General features: G+C 43.2%; 1 protein-coding gene across 6 annotated transcripts in view; it reads left to right on the forward strand.

The window, feature by feature from the left end:
• The window catches only part of lrrc31 (leucine rich repeat containing 31), a 202,708-nt gene that overhangs the window by 73,847 nt on the left and 104,773 nt on the right, over positions 1-24,088 (forward strand). For 5 of the 6 annotated variants that reach the window (XM_063045216.1, XM_063045214.1, XM_063045218.1 and 2 more), the window contains 3 exons: positions 2,025-2,153; positions 15,374-15,541; positions 15,703-15,870. In XM_063045216.1, the coding sequence (XP_062901286.1) occupies positions 2,025-2,153; positions 15,374-15,541; positions 15,703-15,870 (465 nt within the window). The remainder of the gene's footprint in view (positions 1-2,024; positions 2,154-15,373; positions 15,542-15,702; positions 15,871-24,088) is intronic. The other variant, XM_063045220.1, reaches the window with a different exon arrangement.

The following is a 24,088-nucleotide window of genomic DNA, read 5'->3' on the forward strand; positions in this document are numbered from 1 at the left end:
GGGCACGGGGGCAGAGTCAGGAGGCTTTATTGCCATAGTGAGCGTGGAATTGGTTTCCAGGAGAGTCTTTGCCCAAAGTCTTGGGTTTGGAGAGAATCCAGGAGCGATGCTAGACTTAGAACTAACAGTCCTAAGAACCATAAAACAAGGTTACTCACACTGGAGTCAACCAACAAGCTGGCAGCTCCTTGTTGTGATCACAGGGTCTTTATCCTGCATTTTCTGATGCAAAGCAGGTGTGTGTAGTTAGTGGAACCTGGGAATGATTGGAAATTAAACAAGGGGATTGAGGCCCAATTCTTGAGGTAAATAGTAAGGTGGGGGATTGCCATGACAATTCCAGCACAGTCTGGTTATAAGCACTGAAAATCGTAGAAAAAATCCTCTTCCGACATTTAATAAAACTAAGTTCACTTTCCTCCCAATCCCCTTTAACCTGTTTCTGTACTGATTAGAAATGTAACTGTCTCATCTTTGAACATCATTAATAATTCAATTGCTTCTACCTTTGAGGCAAGGAGCTCCAAAGACATTCAATTCTGAGGAAACTCTTGCTTTTCTCAGTTTTTAGTGATTTATTTTAAAACAGTGTCCTCTGGTCTGAGACACACCCATGAGGGGGCTAATCGTCCTGGCACATGATCACACACACAAACTCACCTCTCAACTTGTTGACCTTTCCTAATGGGATACACAGAAGATAGAACTTTTGCCTCACAGTTTCACTGATGATTTGTGGAGTTTGTGCATTCTCTCTGTGACCATGTGGGTTTCTTCTAGTTTTCCAACACATGCCAAACATAAGACCATAAGACATATGGTCTTATAAGAGCGGAATTAAGCAATTCAGCCCATCAAGTCTGCTCCACCGTTCCATCATGGCTGATCCCAGATTCTTTTCAACGTATACACCTGCCTTCTCGCCATATTCTTTGATGACCTGAACAATCAGGAAACTATCATCTTCCGCCTTAAATGTACCCACAGAATTGGCCTCCACCGCAGTCTGTGGCAGAGCATAGGATTCTATCTTGTTAATCAGCCTTATGTGTGGCACTTTATCAAATGGCTTCTGAAAATTCAAGTAAATGAAATCCACTGCCTCTCCTGTGTCCAGCCTGCTTGTTACTTCCTCAAAAAACTAGAAGATTTGTCAGGCAAAATTTCCCTTTAGAGATACCATGCTGACATGTAGGTAGGAAGATAAATTATCCAGTTCTAAATTGCCCTCAGACTATAGGTGAGTGATTGAATCTGTGTGGATTTGATGGGGATTTGTGATGGATAAAATGGTATTGGTATAAGTGGCTACTTGATGGTCAGCCACGAGACCTGTTGTATTACATGAGTAAATGTGAACTAAAGTGTATGGAATAGTCCAAATGTAGTAAAACTTTACTTTTGTGCTGAACCCCTTTTAGAATTCTGGTCATACAAAATGGAAGTGAGCCATTCGGCCACTGTATTTATGCTGATCAGTGGGCACCCACCCATATTCATCGCATCTACCAGCACTTGGCCCACAGCTTTCTGTGCCTGAATGATTGTTCTGCAAAGGTTCAATGTGACTTGCTTTTTACATTTGACTGAGTTCCATATATGATGCTGACCACGAGGGTCACTTTATTACAGCTTCAATTGGTAATTCAAATTCTATCAGCAACTCTGCTGCACACCTCTGCTCTGTCCATGGGTATATTCCCGATACTTGCAATGTTTTAGAAAAAAAAACGGATTTCCCTCAAATCCCAATGCCTTAAGAATTTTGCAGGACTCTCTTCTGATAAGACTAAAGTTATAATATGGGTCGCTGAACTGTCACTGCTTGGCCTGGCAAAATACTCACTCAGGCTAGGGCAGTAACTGATGGGAGTTAGGCTATAAAGTGGGTTGCTGAATTGACACTGTCAATACCTGGGCAGGTATTGAATTTCCCAGGTATTGAATTAAGATGAATTGAATTGTGCAGATGTTAAGATGAATTGAGTTGTTCAGATGAATTGAATTGTGGAGATGTTGTGCAGATGTTGAGGATCCTGCAACAAGGTGGCAACAAGTTGTTGAATTCATGGACAAGCTGGGCAAGAAGCCACACCACAAATGCTTGAATCTCAATAACAGTGGGCTCACCGTGAATGAGATTGTCCAGTTGGGTAAGTTAATCTGACTTATTTCAATTCTTCACAGGTGTTCTTGGCAAAGATTTGATGCCCTTTTTGTGACTTGCTGTATCAGATCAAAAGGCAGCCTCAACTACATTGCCCATGTCCCTGTAAATATGTTCCCTCTCAAAATTCTTGCCTATCAAGTCCTATCTGTTAGAAACCATAGAAAAACTACAGCACAGAAACAGGCCTTTTGGCCCTTCTTGGCTGTGCCGAACCATTTTCTGCCTAGTCCCACTGACCTGCACACAGACCATATCCCTCCATACACCTCCTATCCATGTATCTATCCAATTTATTCTTAAATGTTAAAAAAGAACCCGCATTTACCAACTCGTCTGGCAGCTCATTCCATACTCCCACCACTCTCTGTGTGAAGAAGCCCCCCCTAATGTTCCCTTTAAACTTTTTCCCCCTCACCCTTAACCCATGTCCTCTGGTTTTTTCCTCCCCTTGCCTCAGTGGAAAAAGCCTGCTTGCATTCACTCTATCTATACCCATCATAATTTTATATACCTCTATCAAATCTCCCCTCATTCTTCTACGCTTCAGGGAATAAAGTCCTAACCTATTCAACCTTTCTCTGTAACTGAGTTTCTCAAGTCCCGGCAACATCCTTGTAAACCTTCTCTGCACTCTTTCAATCTTATTTATATCCTTCCTGTAATTTGGTGACCAAAACTGAACACAATACTCCAGATTCGGCCTCACCAATGCCTTATACAACCTCATCATAACATTCCAGCTCTTATACTCAATACTACGATTAATAAAGGCCAATGTACCAAAAGCTCTCTTTACGACCCTATCTACCTGTGACGACACTTTTAGGGAATTTTGTGTCTGTATTCCCAGATCCCTCTGTTCTACTGCACTCCTCAGTGCCTTACCATTAACCCTGTATGTTCTACCTTGGTTTGTCCTTCCAACATGCAATACCTCACACTTGTCTGTATTAAACTCCATCTGCCATTTTTTAGCCCATTTTTCCAGCTGATCCAAGTCCCTCTGCAGGCTCTGAAAACCTTCCTCACTGTCTACTACACCTCCAATCTTTGTATCATCAGCAAATTTGCTGATCCAATTTACCACATTATCATCCAGATCATTGATATAGATGACAAATAACAATGGACCCAGCACTGATCCCTGTGGCACACCACTAGTCACAGGCCTCCACTCGGAGAAGCAATTCTCTACTACCACTCTTTAGCTTCTACCATTGAGCCAATGTCTAATCCAATTTACCACCTCTCCATGTATACCTAGCGACTGAATTTTCCCAACTAACCTCCCATGTGGGACCTTGTCAAAGGCCTTACTGAAGTCCATGTAGACAATATCCACTGCCTTCCCTTCATCCACTTTCCTGGTAACCTCCTCGAAAAACTCCAATAGATTGTTAACAAATTTGTGGTGTTCCTACCTGAAATTCTGAATCCTTTCAGATTCTGTTAGCAGACAACTTTGAAGTTATTTTTAGATGTTACTGATATCCATTGTGATTATAAAAATATTCTGTCCTTTTGTAACCTGATCACAGCGTTCCATTCAGGTGCCTTTGTGTTATCCATGTGCAAGGGCCTGCATTTTTTTTTATCATCTATTCTGTTGTAATTATGTAGTCGGAGTATCATGTGTAAAGCCTTAAACTTTTCTTGTAGTGCCCTGACCCCACAACCCTCCAATTGCATTTTTGTATTACAATATACAAGAACAAGGAGTTATTTTCCTAATGCACCACTAAAATTCTCTCGGCCCTTCCACTATCCCTGCATTATCAGACGCTACAAATCAAATTAGATCAGCAGAAATTCGTACCATTAAACATGGGGAAAACTAAAGTTGTCTTTAGTTCCTCCTGCAAACTTCAATCAATAACAATTGATTCTTTAATTCTACTTGGTTCCTGTCTGAACTTGACCCAAGCAAGCTATTACAACACTTGACCCAAAAAATTAATTTTGGAGCACAATTTTATGCCTTCTTCTCCTTCCTTACCTCAGACTGTGTTGAAATCCTCATCTGCAATGTCTTTGGAAATGTGTTTCCCGCTCACCTGTCTCAATTTACTTTGCTTGCTGCCTGTGTCTCAATCGTCTTATTTGCTCCTAAACGTATATGCTGCTTTCCATTCATTCCTGGTAAGTTGGTACCTTTATCTCATCAGTCTGAGACCCATGTAATATTGAGCATCGGGTAATAGATTTTGGGTTGCCAAATACTGGCTGAACATGTTCAGTAAATGGCTAGGTCCTTGGATGTGTTGATGTACAGAAAGACTTTGGGCTGCAAGTTTATAGGTCCTTCATGAATCTTTGAGCCATGCATTTAGCTCTCTGATCACAATAATTCTGTCCCAATTTGCCTATAGCTCAGGTAACAATCCAGAGGTTATTACCTCTTTGGTTCTACATTTTAATTTGGTCCTTGCTGTTCAAATTCTATAAGACCATAAGATATAGGAACAGAATTAGGCCATTTGGCCCATTGAGTCTGCTCCACCATTTCATCATGGCTGATCCAATGTTCTTGTCAGCCTCAATCTCCTGACTTCTCCCTGTACCCTATCATTCCTTGACCAGTCGAGGATCTATCAATCTCTGCATTAAATATAAATTAAGACTTGGATTCCACAGCCAACAGTGGCAATGAATTCCACAAATTCACCACTTTCTGGCTAAAGGAGTTCCTCCTCATCTCTGTTCTAAAAGGGTGCTTCTCTATTCTGAGGCTGTACTCTCTGGTCTCAGACTCCCCCATCATAGGAAATATCCTCTCCACATCCACTCTATCAAGGCCTTTCACAATTTGATATGTTTCAAGTAGGTCACCCCTCATTTTTCTGAATTTGAGTGAATACAGGTCCAGAGGCATCAAACACTCTTCGTATGGCAAGCGATTCAAACCTGGAATCATTTTCGTGAATCTCCTTTGAACCCTCTTCAGTGTCAGCACATCCTTTCCAAGATAAGGGGCCGAAAACTGCTCACAATATTCCAAATGAGGCTTCATTATTGCTTTATAAAGCTTCACCATTATGTCCTTGTTTTTATGTTCTAGTCCCCTTGAAATGAATCTTCACTACAGATTCAACCTGCAAATTAACCTTTAGGAAATCTTGCACAAGGGATCCCAAGTCCCTTGCGCCTCAGTTTTTTTGTATTTTCTCTCTATTTAGAAAATAGTCAACCTTTTCATTTCTTTTACCAAAATGCATGACCACATAATTCCTGACACAGTATTCTATCTGCCACTTCTTTGCCTATTCTCCTAATCTATCCAAGTCCTTATGTAGCTTCTGTACTTCTTCAGAACTACCTGCCCCTCCACCTACCTTCCTGTCGTTTGCAAACTTTGCAACAAAGCATCATCTATCATCCAAGTCAATGACATATAACGTAAAAAGAATTGGTCCCAACACAAGCCCCTGTGAAACACCACCGGTTACCAGCAGAAAAAGCTCCCTTTATTCCCACTCTTTGTCTCCTGCCAATCAGCCTCTGCTTTATCCATTCTGGACTCTTTCCTGTAATACCATGGGCTCATAACTGGTTAAGCCTCATGTGGCTCCTTGACATAGGCCTTTTGAAAATCCAAGTAAACAATATCAACCAATCTTCCTTTGCTTATCCAGCTTGTTATTTCTTCAAAGATTTTCAACACATTCATCTTGCAATGTTTTCCATTGAGGAAACCATGCTGACTGTGGCCTATTTTATCATATGCCTCCAAGTACACTGAGACATCATCCTTAATAATCAACTCCAACATCTTCCCAACGACTGAGGTCAGACTAACTCTCCTATAGTTTCCTTTTTTCTGCCTCTCCTCCTTTTGTGAAGAGTAGAGTGACATTTGGAATTTTCAAGTCTTCCGAATCCATTCCAGAATATCATGATTAGAACCATAGAAAACCTACAGCACAATACAGGCCCTTCGGCTAATAAAGCTGTGCCAAACACGTCCTTACCTGTGAAGTTACCTAGGGTTACCCATAGCCCTCTATTTTACTGAGCTCCATACACCTGTCCAGGAGTCTCTTAAAAGACCCTATCGTATCCACCTCCACCACCGTCGCCAGCAGCCCATTCCACGCACTCACCACTCTGCGTAAAAAAAAAACTTAGCCCTGATATCTCCTCTGTACCTACTACCAAGCACCTTAAAACTGTGCCCTCTCGTGCTTGCCATTTCTGCCCTGAGAAAAAGCCTCCAACTATCCACATGAGCAATGCCTCTCATCATCTTATACACCTCTTACCAGGTCACCTCTCATCCTCTGTCACTCCAAGGAAAAAAGGCCGAGTTCACTCAACCTATTCTCATAGGGCATGCTCCCCAATCCAGGCAACATCCTCGTAAATCTCCTCTGCACCCTTTCTATGGTTTCCAGGTCCTTCCTATAGTGAGGTGACCAGAACTGAGCACAGTACTCCAAGTGGGGTCTGACCAGGGTCCTATATAGCTGCAACATTACCTCTTGGCTCATAAATTCAATCACACGATTGATGAAGGCCAATGCACCGTATGCTTTCTTAATCACAGATTCTTGAAAGATCATTACTAATGCCTCCACAATCTCTTCAGCCACCTCTTTCAGAACCCTGAGGTGTATACCATCAGGTGACTTGTCTACCTTCAGACCTTTCAGTTTCCCAAGAGCCTTCTCCGTATTGATGGCAACTTAGCAGACTCACGACCCCTGAGACCTGGAACTTCCACCGCACTGCTAGTGTCTTCCACAGTGAAGACTGATGCAAACTACTTATATACTTATTCAAACTACTGCCATTTCCTTGCCCCCCCCCCATTACTACTTTTCCAGCATCATTTTCCAGTGGTCTGATATCCACTCTCTCCTCTCTTTTACATTTTATGTATCTGAAGAAACTTTTTGTTACTTCTTTAATATTCCATCTTTACCTTCTTAATTACTTTTTTAGTTGCCTTCTGTTTGCTTAAAACCATCCCAGTTCTCTAACCTCCCACTAATTGTTGCTGTGACGTTCACTTCTCCTCACTTTTCAGGGTGAATTCGATCATATTGTGATCACGTGCCCCTGAGGGTTCTTTTACCTTAAGCTCCCTAATCAATTCTAGTTCACTGAACAGCATCCAGTCCAGAATAGCGGATCCCCCTCCTGTAATGCAGCACCACTTGATTTTTCCAATCTACCTGCATATTGAAGTCCTCCATGACTATTGTAACTTTGCCCTTTTGATATGCATTTTCTACCTCCTGTTGTAATTTGAGAAACCACATTTTTCAAACTCCATGCGTTTAGGGTCAGAATGACTTGGATCCCACTGGGAAGTTGGGATGTCTCGGCCACCTAAACCCTGATCTGTGCAAATACTGTGTAAATACTGCCCCCAAGAAAGAAATAAAAGATCGCACACTGCATACAATTATAAAGAAAGTATATTTACAAATTTTGGCTTTGTCGAACAGTTAGTAGGAGAAAGAAAAAATAAATAAATAGGGCCCATTCCAGTTAACCCAGTCCAAATGTGCACATAAGTTAGAGCTTATCTTGAAGTTGTCTTTAACTCGCGCTTTGGACCCACAGTCTGCGTAAAATCACACACCACCTTCTGAATGTCGCTTGAAACCCATCTCAAACAAACGGACTCCCCCATGGGTGTATTGTCCTTCCTCCTTGAAGCTATTCATCTGCACAAAGCACCTTGTGCAACTGGGTGCATCCCCAGCCGTCTTCCCTCCTGTCTTCTCCGAGCTCCCACCAAAAAGCCCTTGACCCCCACCAGTGTCCGTCACAAAAACCTCTCTGCCCAGCGTTCTCTAGAACCTTCTCGCAATTCCACCATCCTGACTGACTGACACAACATTCCAAAGTTGAGCAACACAACCCCTTATCTTTAGCTCAAACCCAAAGATGCTAAAAGCAGAACAGACTGCTCTTACAGAACTGCTAAAATGTAATACCTATGCATAGCAGTAAAAATCTCAACCACCTGAACACTGATCTGTACGAATACTGTGTAAATACTGCCCCCATGCAATTAGCCTTTGGCAAGAAATTCAGCTTTATCGAACTGTTAGTAGGAAAAAGAAAGGGAAAAAGGGCCCATTACAGCGAGCCCAGTCCAAATGTGCATAAGTCAGAGCTCATCTTGTGGTTATTTTTAGCTGGTGTGCTGGACCTATGGTCTGGTGAAAACACACACCACCTTCTGAACGGTGCTTGAAATTCCACTTGAACAAACAAGCTCCTCCGAGGGAGTATTGGTCCTTCCTCCTTGAAGCCATTCATCTGCACAAAGCACCTTGTGCAACAGGGATGATATCCTCAGCCATCTTCCCTCCTTTCTTCCAGCCCCCACCAATATCTGTCACTGAAACCTCTTTGTCCAGTAAACACAAAATACTCTGCAGACGCTGGGGTCAAAGCAACACTCACAACACGCTGGAGGAATTCAGCAGGTCGGGCAGCATCTGTGGAAAAGATCAGTCAACGTTTTGGGCCAGAACCTACCAGCCTTCTCCTTCCTACCCTCCCCCCACCTTCTTTATAGGGCCTCTGCCCCTTCCCTCTTCAGTCCTGATGAAGGGTTCCGGCCCGAAACTTTGACTGATTGTTTCCATGGATGCTGCCCGACCTGCTGAGTTCCTCTTTGCCCAGTGTTCTCTGGAAGCTTCTTCCAATTCCAACATCATGATTGGCTGACATAACATTTCTAGGCTGAACAACATAGCCCCTTTAGCTCAAACCCAAACATGCTAAAAGCGTAACAGACTGCTCTTACAGAACTGCTAAAATGAAATGCTGACAGCATGTAGTTAAAATCTCAACCAGGGCATTATATGTGAATGTCTACTGAAACACAGTGTTCAGGTAACGCTCTTTCCCTGCTGCATCACAGTGTTTCAAGCTCAGATTCCAGATCATCAACTTTGAGCCCGAGTTCCTCAAAGCAGCCAACACTTGCTGCAGATGTGGTCACCCGGAACCACAATGGAGTCCACCAGCTCCTACGTCATGCAGCTACAACATGTCACCCTACTTTATTTAGTTACAATTCAGTATCTTTTTACAATTGTTCTCATGGCAGGGCTAGGCAACCATGGCTGACAAGGGAAGTTATGAACTGCATAAAAGCCAAGGAAAGGGCAAAGAGTAGCAAAAGTGAGTGGGAAGTTGGATGATTGGGAAGCTTTTAAAATCCAACAAAAGGCAACTAAAAAAACTATAAGAAGTGAAAAGATTAAATATGGTGCAAAATAGCTGATAATATAAAAAACAGTATGCTAGAAGTTTTTTCAGTTATATAAAAAGTAAAAAGGAAGTGAGAGTTGATATTGGACCAGTGGAAAATGATGCTGGTAAGGTAGTAATGGGGGACAAAGGAATGGCAGATGAACTTAATGGTACTTTGCATCTTTCTTCACTGTGGAAGACACTAGCAGTGTGCCAGATGCCTGTGAGTGTCAGGGAGCAGGAGTGAGTGCCATTCCTATTACAAAGGAAAAGGGGCTAGGCAAACTCAAAGGTCTTAAGGTGGATAAGTCTCCTGGACCAAATGGACAACATGCCAGAGTCCTGAGAGAGGTTGCTGAAAAGATAATGGATGAATTGGTCATGATCTTTCAAGAATCACTTGATTCTGACCTGGTTCCGGAGGACTGGAAGTTTGCAAATGTTACTCCCTCTTTAAGAAGGGAGGAAGGCAAAAGAAAGGAAATCATAAGCCAGTTAGCCTAACCTCAATGGTTGGGAAAGTGTTGGGAGTCTATTATTAAGGATGAGGTTTCAAGGTACTTGGAGACTCATGTTAAGATAAGTCAAAGTTAGCATGGTTTCTGTGAAGGGAAATCTTGCCTGACAAATCTGTTAGAGTTCTTCGAGGAAGTAACAAGCAGGGTAGACAAAGGAGAGGCAGTGGATCTCATTTACTTGGATTTTCAGAAGGCATTTGAAGGTGCCACACATGAGGCTGCTTAGCAAGATAAGATATTTTGGCATTACACGAAAGGTACTGGCATGGATAGAGGAATGGCTGATAGGCAGGAGGCAGCGAGTGGGAATAAATGGGGCCTTTTCTGGTTGGCTGCCAGTAATTAGTGGTGTTCCTCAAGGGTCAATATTGGGACTGCTGCTTTTCACATTGCTTGTCAGTGATTTAGATAATGGAATTGATGGCTTTGTGGCAAACTTTGCAAATAATACGAAGATAGGTGGAGGGGTGGGTAGTGCTGAGGAAGCAATGCAATTGCAGCAGGACTTGGACAAATTGGGCAAGAATGTGCAAAAAAAGTGCCAGATGGAAGAAAGTGATGGGAAATTATGATAATGCATTTTGATAAAAGGAACAATAGTGCAGACTATTATCTAAATGGGGAGAAGGTTCAGATATCAGAAGTACAGAGGGACTTGGGAGTGCTCGTGCAAGACTCCCAGAAGATTAATTTACAAGTTGACTCTGTGGTAAAGAAGGCAAATGCAATGTTGTCATTTATTTCAAGGGGAATAGAATATAAAAGCAAGGAAATTATGCTGAAGCTTTGTAGGATACTAATTAGGGTGCACTTGTTCAAACTCATAGGACTAGAAGTTTCAACCCCTTTGATAAGCAGATCCTAAACTGGGTCATAGCATAGAGATCTTGAGGTGGGGTTTGGTGGGTAGCAGATGCTTCCCAGGGGTCATCAGGTGGGAATCCCCTTCTTAGATGTTTTGTCAACTTAAGCCCACTACATCACTAGATGGCTCAGCAGTGTGACCCCTTCAGCAACCTGACCATAGAAGTAGCCACAAATCCTCTGCAGCCAACTTCTACTGGGAAAATCTGCACCTTCCATCCACGTGTTTAACACCTGTGGCCAGTTCAGTGTATCTTAAGCTTCCACTCATATGCCTCGACGACTGCATCTTTCCAGGACATTGTGAGCTCTGAGATTGCTACAGCACAAGACCAAATCTGGTCTGAGGGTGGTAGTGGCTAATTCTGCGGGAAATATTAGCCTTTTGTCAAGGTCAACAGTGATGTTCCAGTCACGAGCAGGTTTCTGTATTCTTGACACCAACTGTTTCACTGAGGGTGGCATTGTCTGTCCTTGTCGACAAAGGGGATGCTTGTTTTTCCAGTCATATGGGACTTAGAATTGTTATTCAGTCTTTGCTCCACAATGGATGCCAAACATTTGAGGACCTGCTTGTGCCTCCATGTACACCTTCCTTAAGTGAGGCTTACTTTGTAAGATCAGGGGATATGCATGAGGTTTGCTGGAGTATTGTCCACAGTTTTGGGCCCCATATCTCAGACAGGATGTGTTGTCATTGGAGAGAGTCCAGAGAAGGCTTGTGAGAATGATTCTGGGAATGAAGGGGTTAACATATGAGGAGCAATTGATAGCTTTAGGCCTGTACTCACTGGAATTTAGAAGAACGTAGGGGGATCTCATTGAAACCTACCGAATATTGAAAGGACTAGATATTGTGGATGTGGAGGGGATGTTTCCTATGGTGGGGTTATCCATAACTGGAGAGCACAGTCTCAAAATTGAGAGGCGACCTTTCAGAACAGAGGTAAAGAGAAATTTTTTTTTACCCAGAAAGTACTGAATCTGTGGAATACTGTGCCACAGACTGCAGTGGATGCCATGTCCGTGGGTATATTTGAGGCAGAGGTTGATTGTTTCCTCATCGGTCAGGGCATCAAAGGATATGGCGATAAGGCAAACATATGGGGTTGAGCAGGAACCGGGATCAGCCATGACAGAATAGCAGAGCAGACCCGATGGACTGAATGACCTAATTCTGCTTCTGTGTCTTATAGAAACATAGAAAATAGGTGCAGGAGTAGGCCATTCAGCCCTTCGAGCCTGCACCACCATTCAGTATCATCATGGCTGATCATCCAACTCAGAACCCTGTACCTGCCTTCTCTCCATACCCCCTGATCCCTTTAGCCACAAGGGCCATATCTAACTCCCTCTTAAATATAGCCAATGAACTGGTCTCAACTGTTTCCTGTGGCAGAGAATTCCACAGATTCACCACTCTCTGTGTGAAGAAGCTTTTCCGTATCTCGGTCCTAAAAGGCTTCCCCTTTATCCTTAAACTGTGACCCCTCGTTCTGGACTTCCCCAACGTCGGGAACGATCTTCCTGCATCAAGCCTGTCCAATCCCTTTAGAATTTTATACGTTTCAATAAGATCCCCCCTCAATCTTCTAAATTCCATTGAGTATAAACCTAGTTGATCTAGTCTTTCATCATATGAAAGTCCTGCCATCCCAGGAATCAATCTGGTAAATCTTCTTTGTACTCCCTCTATGGCAAGAATGTCTTTCCTCAGATTAGGGGACCAAAACTGCACACAATACTCCAGGTGTGGTCTCATCAAGGCCTTGTACAACTGCAGTAGTACCTCCCTGCTCCTGTACTCGAATCCTCTTGCTATGAATGCCAGCATACCATTCGTCTTTTTCACTGCCTGCTGTACCTACATGCCCACTTTCAATGACTGGTGTATAATGACACCCAGGTCTCGTTGCACCTCCCCTTTTCCTAATCGGCCACCATTCAGGTAATAATCTGTTTTCCTATTTTTGCCACCAAAGTGGATAACCTCACATTTATCCACATTAAATTGCATGTGCCATGGATTTGCCCACTCACCTAACCTATCCAAGTCACCCTGCATCCTCTTAGCATCCTCCTCACAGCTAACACTGCCGCCCAGCTTTGTGTCATCCGCAAACTTGCAGGTGCTGCATTTAATTCCCTCGTCTAAGTCATTAATATATATTGTAAACAACTGGGGTCCCAGCACTGAGCCTTGCGGTACCCCACTAGTCACTGCCTGCCATTCTGAAAAGGTCCCGTTTGTTCCCACTCTTTGCTTCCTGTCTGCCAGCCAATTCTCTATCCACATCAATACCATACCCCCAATACCGTGTGCTTTAAGTTTGCACACTAATCTCCTGTGTGGGACCTTGTCAAAAGCCTTTTGAAAATCCAAATATACCACATCCACTGGTTCTCCCCTATCCACTCTACTAGTTACATCCTCAAAAAATCCTATGAGATTCATCAGAGATGATTTTCCTTTCACAAATCCATGCTGACTTTGTCCGATGATTTCACTGCTTTCCAAATGTCCTGTTATCACATCTTTGATAACTGACTCTAGCATTTTCCCCACCACCGATGTTAGGCTAACAGGTCTATAATTCCCTGGTTTCTCTCTCCCTCCTTTTTTAAAAAGCGGGGTTACACTAGCCACCCTCTAATCTTCAGGAACTAATCCAGAATTTAAAGAGTTTTGAAAAATTATCGCTAATGCGTCCACTATTTCTTGGGCTACTTCCTTAAGCACTCTGGGATGCAGACCATCTGGCCCTAGGGATTTATCTGCCCTTAATCCCTTCAATTTACCTAACACCACTTCCCTACTAATATGTATTTCCCTCAGTTCCTCCATCTCACTGGACCCTCTGTCCCCTACTATTTCCGGAAGATTATTTATGTCCTCCTTAGTGAAGACAGAACCAAAGTAGTTATTCAATTGGTCTGCCATGTTCTTGTTCCCCATGATCTATTCACCTGTTTCTGACTGTAAGGGACCTACATTTGTCTTAACGAATCTTTTTCTTTTCACGTATCTATAAAAGCTTTTACTGTCAGTTTTTATGTTCCCTGCCAGCTTTCTCTCATAATCTTTTCCCCCTTTCCTAATTAAGCCCTTTGTCCTCCTCTGCCGGAGTCTGAATTTCTCCCAGTCCTCAGGTGTGCTGCTTTTTCTGGCTAATTTGTATGTTTCTTCTTTGGAATTGATACCATCCCTGATTTCCCTTGTCAGCCACGGGTGCACTACCTTCCCTGGTTTATTCTTTTGCCAAACTGCGATGAACAATTGCTGTAGTTCATCCATGCGATCTTTAAATGCTTGCCATTGCATATCCACCGTCAACCCTTTTAAGTATCATTTGCCAGTCTATCTTGGCTAATTCACGTCTCATACCTTCAAAAGTTACCCTTCTTTAAGTTAAGAACCTTTGTTTCTGAATTAACTATGTCTCTCTCCATCTTATTGAAGAATTCCACCATATTATGGTCACTCTTACCCAAGGGGCCTCGCACGACAAGACTGCTAACTAACCCTTCCTCAATACCCACTCTAGAATGGCCTGCTCTCTAGTTGGTTCCTCGACATGTTGGTTCAGAAAACCATCCCGCATACATTCCAAGAATTCCTCTTCCTCAGCACCCTTACCAATTTGGTTCACCCAATCTATATGTAGATTGAAGTCACCCATTATCTGCTGTCCCTTTATTGCACACATTTCTAATTTTCTGTTTAATGCCATCCCCAACCTCACTACTACTGTTAGGTGGCCTGTACACAACTCCCACCAGCATTTTCTGCCCCTTAGTGTTATGCAGCTCTACCCATATTGATTCCACATCTTCCCGGCTAAAGTCCTTCCTTTCTATTGCGTTAATCTCCTCTCTAACCAGCAATGCTACACCACCTCCTTTTCTTTCATGTCTGTCCTTCCTGAATATTGAATATCCCTGGATGTTGAGCTCCGATCCCTGGTCACCCTGGAGCCATGTCTCTGTGATCCCAACTATATCATATTCATTAATAACTATCTGCACTTTCAATTCATCCACCTTGTTACGAATGCTCCTTGCATTGACACACAAAGCCTTCAGGCTTGCTTTTACAACACTCTTAGCCCTTATACAATTATGTTAAAAAGTGGCCCTTTTTGATTTTTGCCCTGGATTTGCTTGCCTGCCACTTTTACTTTTCACCTTACTACTTTTTGCTTCTACCCTCATTTTACACCCCTCTGTCTCTCTGCACTTGTTCCCATCTCCCTGCCACATTAGTTTAAATCCTCCTGAACAACAGTAGCAAACACTCCCCCTAGGACATTGGTTCCAGTCCAGCCCAGGTGCAGACCGTCCTGTTTGTACTGGTCCCACCTCCTCCAGAACGGGTTCCAATGCCCCAGAAATTTGAATCCCTCCCCCGGCACCATCTTTCAAGCCACGTATTCATCTGGTCTTATGGTGTTATGGATTTGATTCTGAATGTTGAAATGCTGCCTCAAACAGCTTGGGTTTCAACATTCTGCCCACCAATCCCAATCAACATATTAAGCCGGACAGAATAGGCCACAAGACGTCATTCTGTGAGCAGCACCATCCAATTCTTTGATCTTCACAGCTGCTGTACTGCCAAACTTTCCATCCTTGGAGGAGCTGGACTTGTCATGGAATGAATCGATTGGTGGAGCTCTGAATGTGCTGACCAGTCATTTTCAACATATACCCCAGCTAAGGGTGCTTGAGCTGTCCAGTTGTGCCCTCTCTGCGTTGGACATCTCCTCACTGGGTAGGTGTACCTAGTTGACATTTTTTTTTTGCAAATTTGTAGTTTGGCCTTTTGGGAAAAGCTTAAAAATGCAGTTTTCTTTCCTGTTTCCCCATGCATGGAAGTAAACAAGAGTGAACCCTCATCTGATGAGTAAGACTAATTTTGGAATTACATTGCAGGTGAATCCATCCAGCTCTTGGTTAACATTGAAAAGATCGATTTATCCTGGAATTGTGACCTGGGAGGGAACCTCTTGCTCTTTACTCAGAAACTTCAGCCAAGCTTTACACTGAAGATTCTAAAGCTAGTGGATTGTAATCTAACAGCTGAAGATGGAATTGCCTTGGGTAATAATTGCTTATAACAGCTTAGTAATCGTTTTTTTTTATTTTTGTCTCGGTAAGTGCGTGACTTGATTATGCTCTCTGTGAAGCAAGCTAAGTATATATTTTTGAAGTTCCATAGCGGGAAGTGATTCAAATTTAAGGACAGTTTTTTTTTCTTGGCATTTATTTACTGCTGTGTTTAAAAATGGCCTTGGTTTGATGCTAAGCCATTTCAGAAGGTGTTTCAAAGTTCAGGATGAAATTTATGATCTTTAACTTGGATGACATGAGAATTGTTGTTTTGCAGCAATACTACTCTGCAAAGACATAAATTTACTAAATATGCAGTAAATAGTGCAAAGGAAAAGAAGTAATGGGCTAGTGTTCATGGGTTCATGGAACATTGATTAGAAAGTTTAAGGTAAAAGTATTCTTAGAGGACAAGTGATCATAATATGTTCAACCTGAAATTTGATAGGCAGCAAGTAAAGTCTGATGTAGCAGTATTTCAGTGGAGTGAGGGAAATTACAGAGGTATAAGAGAGGAGTTGGCCAAAGTAAATTGGAAGGAGCTACTGGCAGGGATGTCGACAGAGCTGCAATGGCATGCATTTCTGGGGAAAATGAGGAAGGTGGAGGACATGTTTAGTCCAAAACTGAAGAAATACTCAAATGGTAAAATAGCACACCCGTAGCTGAAAAGGGAAGTCGAAGCTATTGTAAAAGCAAAAGAAAAGGCATACAACAAAGCAAAAATTAGTGGGAAGATAGGGCAGTTTTTAAAAATCTACAGAGAGCAACTAGAAATGTAATTAAAGGGGAAAAGATAAAACATGAAAACAAGCTAGCAAATATTATAATAGTAAAAATTTTTTTCAAGTATATGAAAAATAAAAGAGGAAAGAGAGTAGATATAGGACCGCTAGAAAATGAGGCAGGAGAAATAATAACGGGGGACAAGAAGGTGGCAGATGAACTAAATGAACATTTCGCGTCAGCCTTCACTGTAGAAGACACTAGCAGTATGCCTGATGTTGTGTGTGAAGGAAGAGAAGTGGGTACAGTTGCTGTTAGAAGAGAGAAGGTGCTCAAAAAGCTGGAAGACCTAAAGGTACATAAATCACCTGGACCAGAGGAACTCAGAATCAGAATAAGAATCAAGTTTATTATCTCCGGCATGTGACATGAAGTTTGTTAATTTAACAGCAGCAGTTCAATGCAATACATATTATAGAAGGAAAAAAAACAAAATATAATAATAATAATAAGTAAATCAATTACAGTACAGGTGTCCCCCTGCTTTTCAAACGTTCGCTTTACGAAACCTCACTGTTACAAAAGACCTACATTAGTACCCTGTTTTTGCTTTCAGAAGGTGTTTTCACTGTTACGAAAAAAAAAGCAGCGTGTGATAAAAGGCAGCGCGCCCCAAGCAGCTGCTCTCCCCAGATTTGGAACGGCATTCCAGCCGGCATTGCTTAAACACATGCTTGTGAGCAGCCATTTGCAAGATGAGTTCTATGGTATTGGAAAAGCCTAAAAGAGCTCGTAAGGGTGTTACACTTAGCGTAAAAGTAGACATAATTAAGTGTTTTGACCATGGTGAGCAAAGTAAGGACAAAGTGAGTTTGGCTTGTGGAAGCTGACGATGATGATGTTGAAGAGGTTTTGGCATCCCATGACCAAGATCTGATAGATGAAGAGCTGATGCAATTGGAAGAAAAAAGGATAACAATCGAAACCAAATGCAGTAGCGAACTGAACGTGAAGCAACTGCGTGAGATTTTCGCTGCAACGATAAAGTACGACTTTAATTTTGAAAGGGTACATACAGTCCTTACAAAGAACTGTATGATAGAAAAATGCACGAGGCTCAGCAGTCAAGTAAGCCTTCCACATCAGCCACAGCAGATGACGAACTTCGACCTTCAGCCTTTGACATTGAGGTGGGCAGAGATAGAAGATGACCTGCCTGCCCTAATGGAAACAGACGATGACGAGATGACACCTCAGTGTCCCACCACCCCAACACCCAGGCCACGGACAGATACCGATTCGCGGAGAATGCAGCAGTAGCTGGGAGGCACACAGCACATCTTTAAGAAAAAAAGCCAAAATAAACGTGCTAATTAATTAGGTACCGCTGGACACGTAATTGTCGGCCCAGATCTGAGATGACGCAATCAGAAATCGGCACTGATCTAGGCCGACAATTACGTGCCGGGCAGCACCTAATTAATTAGCATGTTTGTTTCGGCTTTTTTCTTAAAGATGTGCTGTGTGCCTCCAGGCTACCGCTGCACCCTTGCATGATTTCTGAGATTTCTGAGACAGTGCTCCTTGAAGGTGTCCTAGGTACTTTGTAGGCTATTACCCAAGATGTGGCCGATTAAGTTTATAACCCTCTGCAGCTTCTTTCGGTCCTGTGCAGTAGCCACCCCCCCCCCCCCCCAATACCAGACAGTGACGCAGCCCATCAGAATGCTCTCCATGGTACACCTAGAGACGTTTTTGTGTGTATTTGTTGACATACCAAATCTCTTCAAACTCCTAATGAAGTATAGCTGCTGTCTTGCCTTCCTTATAACTGTACAGGTTTCCCCTGCCATCCGAAGGTAGAGCGTTCCTATGAAACGGTTCATAAGCCGGAAGGTCATAAAGTGAAGACGCAATTACCATTTATTTATATGGGAAAAATTTGTGAGCGTTCGCAGACCCAAAATTAGCCTACCAAATCATGCCAAATAACACATAAAACCTAAAATAACAGTAACATATAGTAAAAGCAGGAATGATATGATAAATACACAGCCTATATAAAGTAGAAATACTTCTCTACAATCATTGCCTGCACTGTTCTCTGTAGTGAAAATCTCACGCAAGCGCTCTCAGCAGAAAATCTCACGCAAGCACTCTTTGCAGAGACACTCTCTCTAGTAACCTTTAAGCTATGAAGCTGCCAAATCATACCAAATAACACCTAAAAATACACAGCCTATATAAAGTAGAAATAATGTATGTACAGTGTAGTATCACTTGCTGGAATCTGGAAGACATCGAGCACACTGATGATGGTGTGTTAGGCTGAGTCGTCGCAGGTTGGGGTGGTGCAGTGGCCCCCACCCTCCGGGCCACTGACTGATAACGATCCGCGAAGAATGCAGCGGTAGCCAGGACGCACCCAGCACATCTTTAAGAAAAAAGCCGAAATAAACAAGCTAATTAATTAGGTGCTGCTTGGCACGTAAATGTCGGCCCAGATCAGAGGCAACACAATCGGCAATCAGCTTGGATCTGGGCTGACAATTACATGCCGGGCGGCACCTAATTAATTAGCTTGTTTATTTCAGCTTTTTTCTTAAAGATGTGTTAGGTGCCTCCTGGCTACCGCTGCATTCTCCGCGTATTGGTATCTGTCCGTGGCCCAGGGGTTGGGGTGGTGGGACACTGGGGTGTCATCTCATCATCGATCAGGGCAGGCAGGTCATCTTCTTCTATGTCTGTCTGTCTGCCTGCCTCGATGTCGAAGGTCGAGGTTCGTCATCTGCTGAAGGCTTGCTTGACTGCTAGCCTCGCGCATTTTTCTACCATACAGTTCTTTGTAAGCACTCAAACCATCTTGCAAATGTGCCCTAAACCGACGTACCCTTTCAAATTTAAAGTCGTACTTTATCATTACAGCGAAACTCTCATGCGGTTGCATCACGTTCAGTTCCTGGATGACTTCACTTTCGGTCCGTTCGCTACTGCATTCAGTTTCAATTGTTATCCTTTCCTTCCAATTGCATCAGCTCTTCATCTATCAGTTCTTGGCAATGGGATGCCAAACCTCTTCAACATCATTTTCGTCAACTTCCACAAGTCAAACTTACTTTGTCCTAATTTCGTTCACCACAATCGAAACTCTTAATTATGTCTAGTGTAAAACCCTTACGAGCTCTTTTAGGCGATTCCGATACCTTAGAACTCATCTTGCTAGCGGCTGCTCACAGGCACGTGTTTAAGCAATGCCGGTGAGAATGCCGTTCTGAATCCAGGGGACAGCAGCTGCTCGGGGCGTGCGCTGCTTTTTCCGCGCACTGCCTTTTTTTGTAACAGTGAAAACACCTTCTGTTAGCGAAACCAGGGAACTATTGTAGGTCTTTCGTAACAGTGAGGTTTCGTAAAGCAAACGTTCGAAAAGCGGGGGACACCTGTATTGATATGTTGGGACCAGGTTAGAGCCTCAGAGATTTGACACCCAGGAACTTGAAACTGCTCACCCTCTCCACTTCTAATCCCTTTATGAGGATTGGTGTGTGCCCTTCGTCTTACCCTTCCGGAAGTCCACAATCCATTGTTTTGTCTTACTGACGTTGAGTGCCAGGTTGTTGCTGTGATACCACTCCACTAGTTGGCATATCTCACTATGCCCTCTTGTCACCACCTGAGATTCTATCCGGTTGTATCGTCAGCAAATTTATAGATGGTATTTGAGCTCTGCCTAGCCACACAGTCATGGGTATAAAGAGAGTAGAGCAGTGGGCTAAGCAGACACCCCTGAGGTGCACCAGTGTCGATCGTCAATGAGGTGGAGATGTTATCACCAATCCGCACAGATTGTGGTTTCCGGTTAGGAAGTTGAGGATTCAATTGCAGAGGGAGGTACAGATTCTGCAACTTCTTAATCAGGATTGTGGGAATGATAGTATTAAATGCTGAGCTATAGTCAATTAACAGTATCCTGACACAGGTGTTTGTGTTGTCCAGGTGGTCTAAAGCGTGTGAAGAGCTATGGAGATTGCATCTGCCATTGATCCATTGTGGCAATAGGCAAATTGCAATGGGTCCAGGTCCTTACTGAGGCAGGAGTTCAGTCTAGTCATGACCAACCTCTCAAAGCATTTCATCACTGTAGATGTGAGTGCTACCAGGCGGTAGTCATTAAGGCAGCTCACATTATTCTTCTTAGGCACTGATATAATCCTTGTCTTTTTGAAGTAAGTGGGAACTTCTGCCCGTAGCAGTCAGAGGTTGAAAATGTCCTTGAATACTTCCACCAGTTGGTTGGCACAGGTTTTCAGAGCCTTACCAGCTACTCCACCGGGACCTTCCGCCTTGCAAGGGTTCACTCTCTTTAAAGACAGCCTAACATCGGCCTCTGAGACAGGGTCATCAGGTGCAGCAGGGATCTTCACAGCTGTAGCCCTAGGGTTCTGAAAGAGATAGTGTTAGAGATTGTGGTGGCATTAGAAATTATCTTTCAAAAATCACTGGACTCTGGCATGGAGCCAGAGGACTGAAAAATTGCAATGGTCAGTCCACTCTTTAAGAAAGGAGGAAGGCAGCGGAAAGGAAATTACAGACTAGTTAGCCTGACCTCAGCGGTTGGGAAAATGTTAAGGATGAAGTGATGGAGTACTTTGTGACACAGGAGAAGATAGTACAAAGTCAGCATAGTTTCCTTAAGGGAAAATCCTGCCTGATGAAATTGTTGGAATTCTTTGAGGAGATTACAAGTAAGATAAATAAAGGGGGTGTAGTGGATGTTGTATATTTGGACTTTCAAAAGGCCTTTGACTAGGTGCCACATATGAGGCTGCTTACTAAGTTAAAAGCCCACGGTATTACTGGAAAGTTACTAACAGGATTAGAGCATTGGCTGATTGGTAGGAGGAAGCAAGTGGGAATAAAAGGGTCCTTGTCTGGTTGGCTACCAGTGACTAGTAATGTTCTACAGGGGTCGGTGTTGGGACCGCTTCTTTTTATGCTGTATGTAAATGATTTAGATGATGGAATAGTTATCAAGTTTGCAGATGATACGAAGATTGCTGGAGGTGCAGGTAGTGTTGATGAGGTAGGATGCAGAAGGACTTGGACAGATTAGGAGAATGGGCAAGAAAGTGGCAAATGAAATACAATGTTGGAAAATGAATGGTCATGCATTTTGGTGGTAGAAATAAACATGTGGGCTGTTTTCTAAACGGGGAAAAAATCCAGGAATCTGAAATGCAGAGGAACTTGGGAGTCCTTGTGCAGAACACCCTAAAGGTTAACTTGCAGGTAGAGTTGGTGGTGAGGAAGGCAAATGCCATGTTAACATTCATTTCAAGAGGTCTAGAATACAAATGTAAGGATGTGATGCTGAGGCTTTATAAGGCATTGGTGAGGCCTTACCTTGAGTATTGTGAACAGTTTTGGGCCCCTTATCTTAGAAAAGATGTGCTGGCATTGAAGAGGGTCTGGACGAGGTTCAGAAGGAATGAAAGGGTTATCATATGAGGAACGTTTGATGGCTCTGAGTCTGTACTTGCTGGAATTCAGGAGGATGGGGGAGAACTCATTGAAACCTTACGAATGTTGAATGGCATAGACAGAGTAGAATAATCTTCCGGAAATAGTAGGGGACAGAGGGTCCAGTGAGATGGAGGAACTGAGGGAAATACATGTAGGTAGGGAAGTGGTGTTAGGTAAACTGAAGGGATTAAAGGCAGATAAATCCCCAGGGCCAGATGGTCTGCATCCCAGAGTGCTTAAGGAAGTAGCCCAAGAAATAGTGGATGCATTAGTGATAATTTTTCAAAACTCTTTAGATTCTGGACTAGTTCCTGAGGATTGGAGGGTGGCTAATGTAACCCCACATTTTAAAAAAGGAGGGAGAGAGATACCGGGGAATTATAGACCTGTTAGCCTAACAGAGATGGTGGGGAAACTGCTAGAGTCAGTTATCAAAGATGTGATAACAGCACATTTGGAAAGCAGTGAAATCATCGGACAAAGTCAGCATGGACTTGTGAAAGGAAAATCATGTCTGACGCATCTAATAGAATTTTTTGAGGATGTAACTAGTAGAGTGGATAGGGGAGAACCAGTGGATGTGGCATATTTGGATTTTCAAAAGGCTTTTGACAAGGTCCCACACAGGAGATAAGTGTGCAAATTTAAAGCACACAGTATTGGGGGTAAGGTATTGATGTGGATAGAGAATTGGTTGGCAGACAGGAAGCAAAGAGTGGGAATAAACAGGATCTTTTCAGAATGGCAGGCAGTGACTAGTGGGGTACCGCAAGGCTCAGTGCTGGGACCCCAGTTGTTTACAATATATATTAATGACTTGGATGAGGGAATTAAATGCAGCATCTCCAAGTTTGCGGATGACACAAAGCTGGGCGGCAGTGTTAGCTGTGAGGAGGATGCTAAGAGGGTGCAGGGTGACTTGGATAGGTTAGGTGAGTGGGCAAATTCATGGCAGATGCAATTTAATGTGGATAAATGTGAAGTTATCCACTTCGGTGGCAAAAACAGGAAAACAGATTATTATCTGAATGGTGGCCGATTAGGAAAAGGGGAGGTGCAACGAGACCTGGGTGTCATTATACACCAGTCATTGAAAGTGGGCATGCAGGTACAGCAGGCGGTGAAAAAGGCGAATGGTATGCCGGCATTTATAGCAAGCGGATTCGAGTACAGGAGCAGGGAGGTACTACTGCAGTTGTACAAGGCCTTGGTGAGACCACACCTGGAGTATTGTGTGCAGTTTTGGTCCCCTAATCTGAGGAAAGACATCCTTGCCATAGAGGGAGTACAAGGAAGGTTCACCAGTTTGATTCCTGGGATGGCAGGACTTTCATATGAAGAAAGACTGGATGAACTAGGCTTATACTCATTGGAATTTAGAAGATTGAGGGGGGATATGATTGAACCGTATGAAATCCTAAAGGGATTAGACAGGCTAGATGCAGGAAGATTGTTCCCGATGTTGGGGAAGTCCAGAACGAGGGGTCACAGTTTAAGGATAAAGGGGAAGCCTTTTAGGACCAAGATGAGGAAAAACTTCTTCACACAGAGAGTGGTGAATCTGTGGAATTCTCTGCCACAGGAAACAGTTGAGGCCAGTTCATTGGCTTTATTTAAGAGGGAGTTAGATATGGCCCTTGTGGCTAAAGGGATCAGGGGGTATGGAGGGAAGGCTGGTGCAGGGTTCTGAGTTGGATAATCAGCCATGATCATACTGAATGGCGGTGCAGGCTCGAAGGGCCGAATGGCCTACTCCTGCACCTATTTTCCATGTTTCTATGTGGAAAAGATGTTTTCCATGTTGGGAGAGTCTAGGACAAGAGGGCACAGCTGCAGGATAGAGTGGCGCCCTTTCAAAACAGAGTTGCGGAGAAATTTCTTTATCGAAAGCGTGATGAATTTGAGGAAGTTGTTGCCACATGCAGCTGTGGAGGCCAGGTCATGGGTGTGTTTAAGGCAGAGA

Source organism: Mobula hypostoma, chromosome 4 (assembly GCF_963921235.1).
Source record: "Mobula hypostoma chromosome 4, sMobHyp1.1, whole genome shotgun sequence".
Taxonomy (NCBI): domain Eukaryota; kingdom Metazoa; phylum Chordata; class Chondrichthyes; order Myliobatiformes; family Myliobatidae; genus Mobula; species Mobula hypostoma.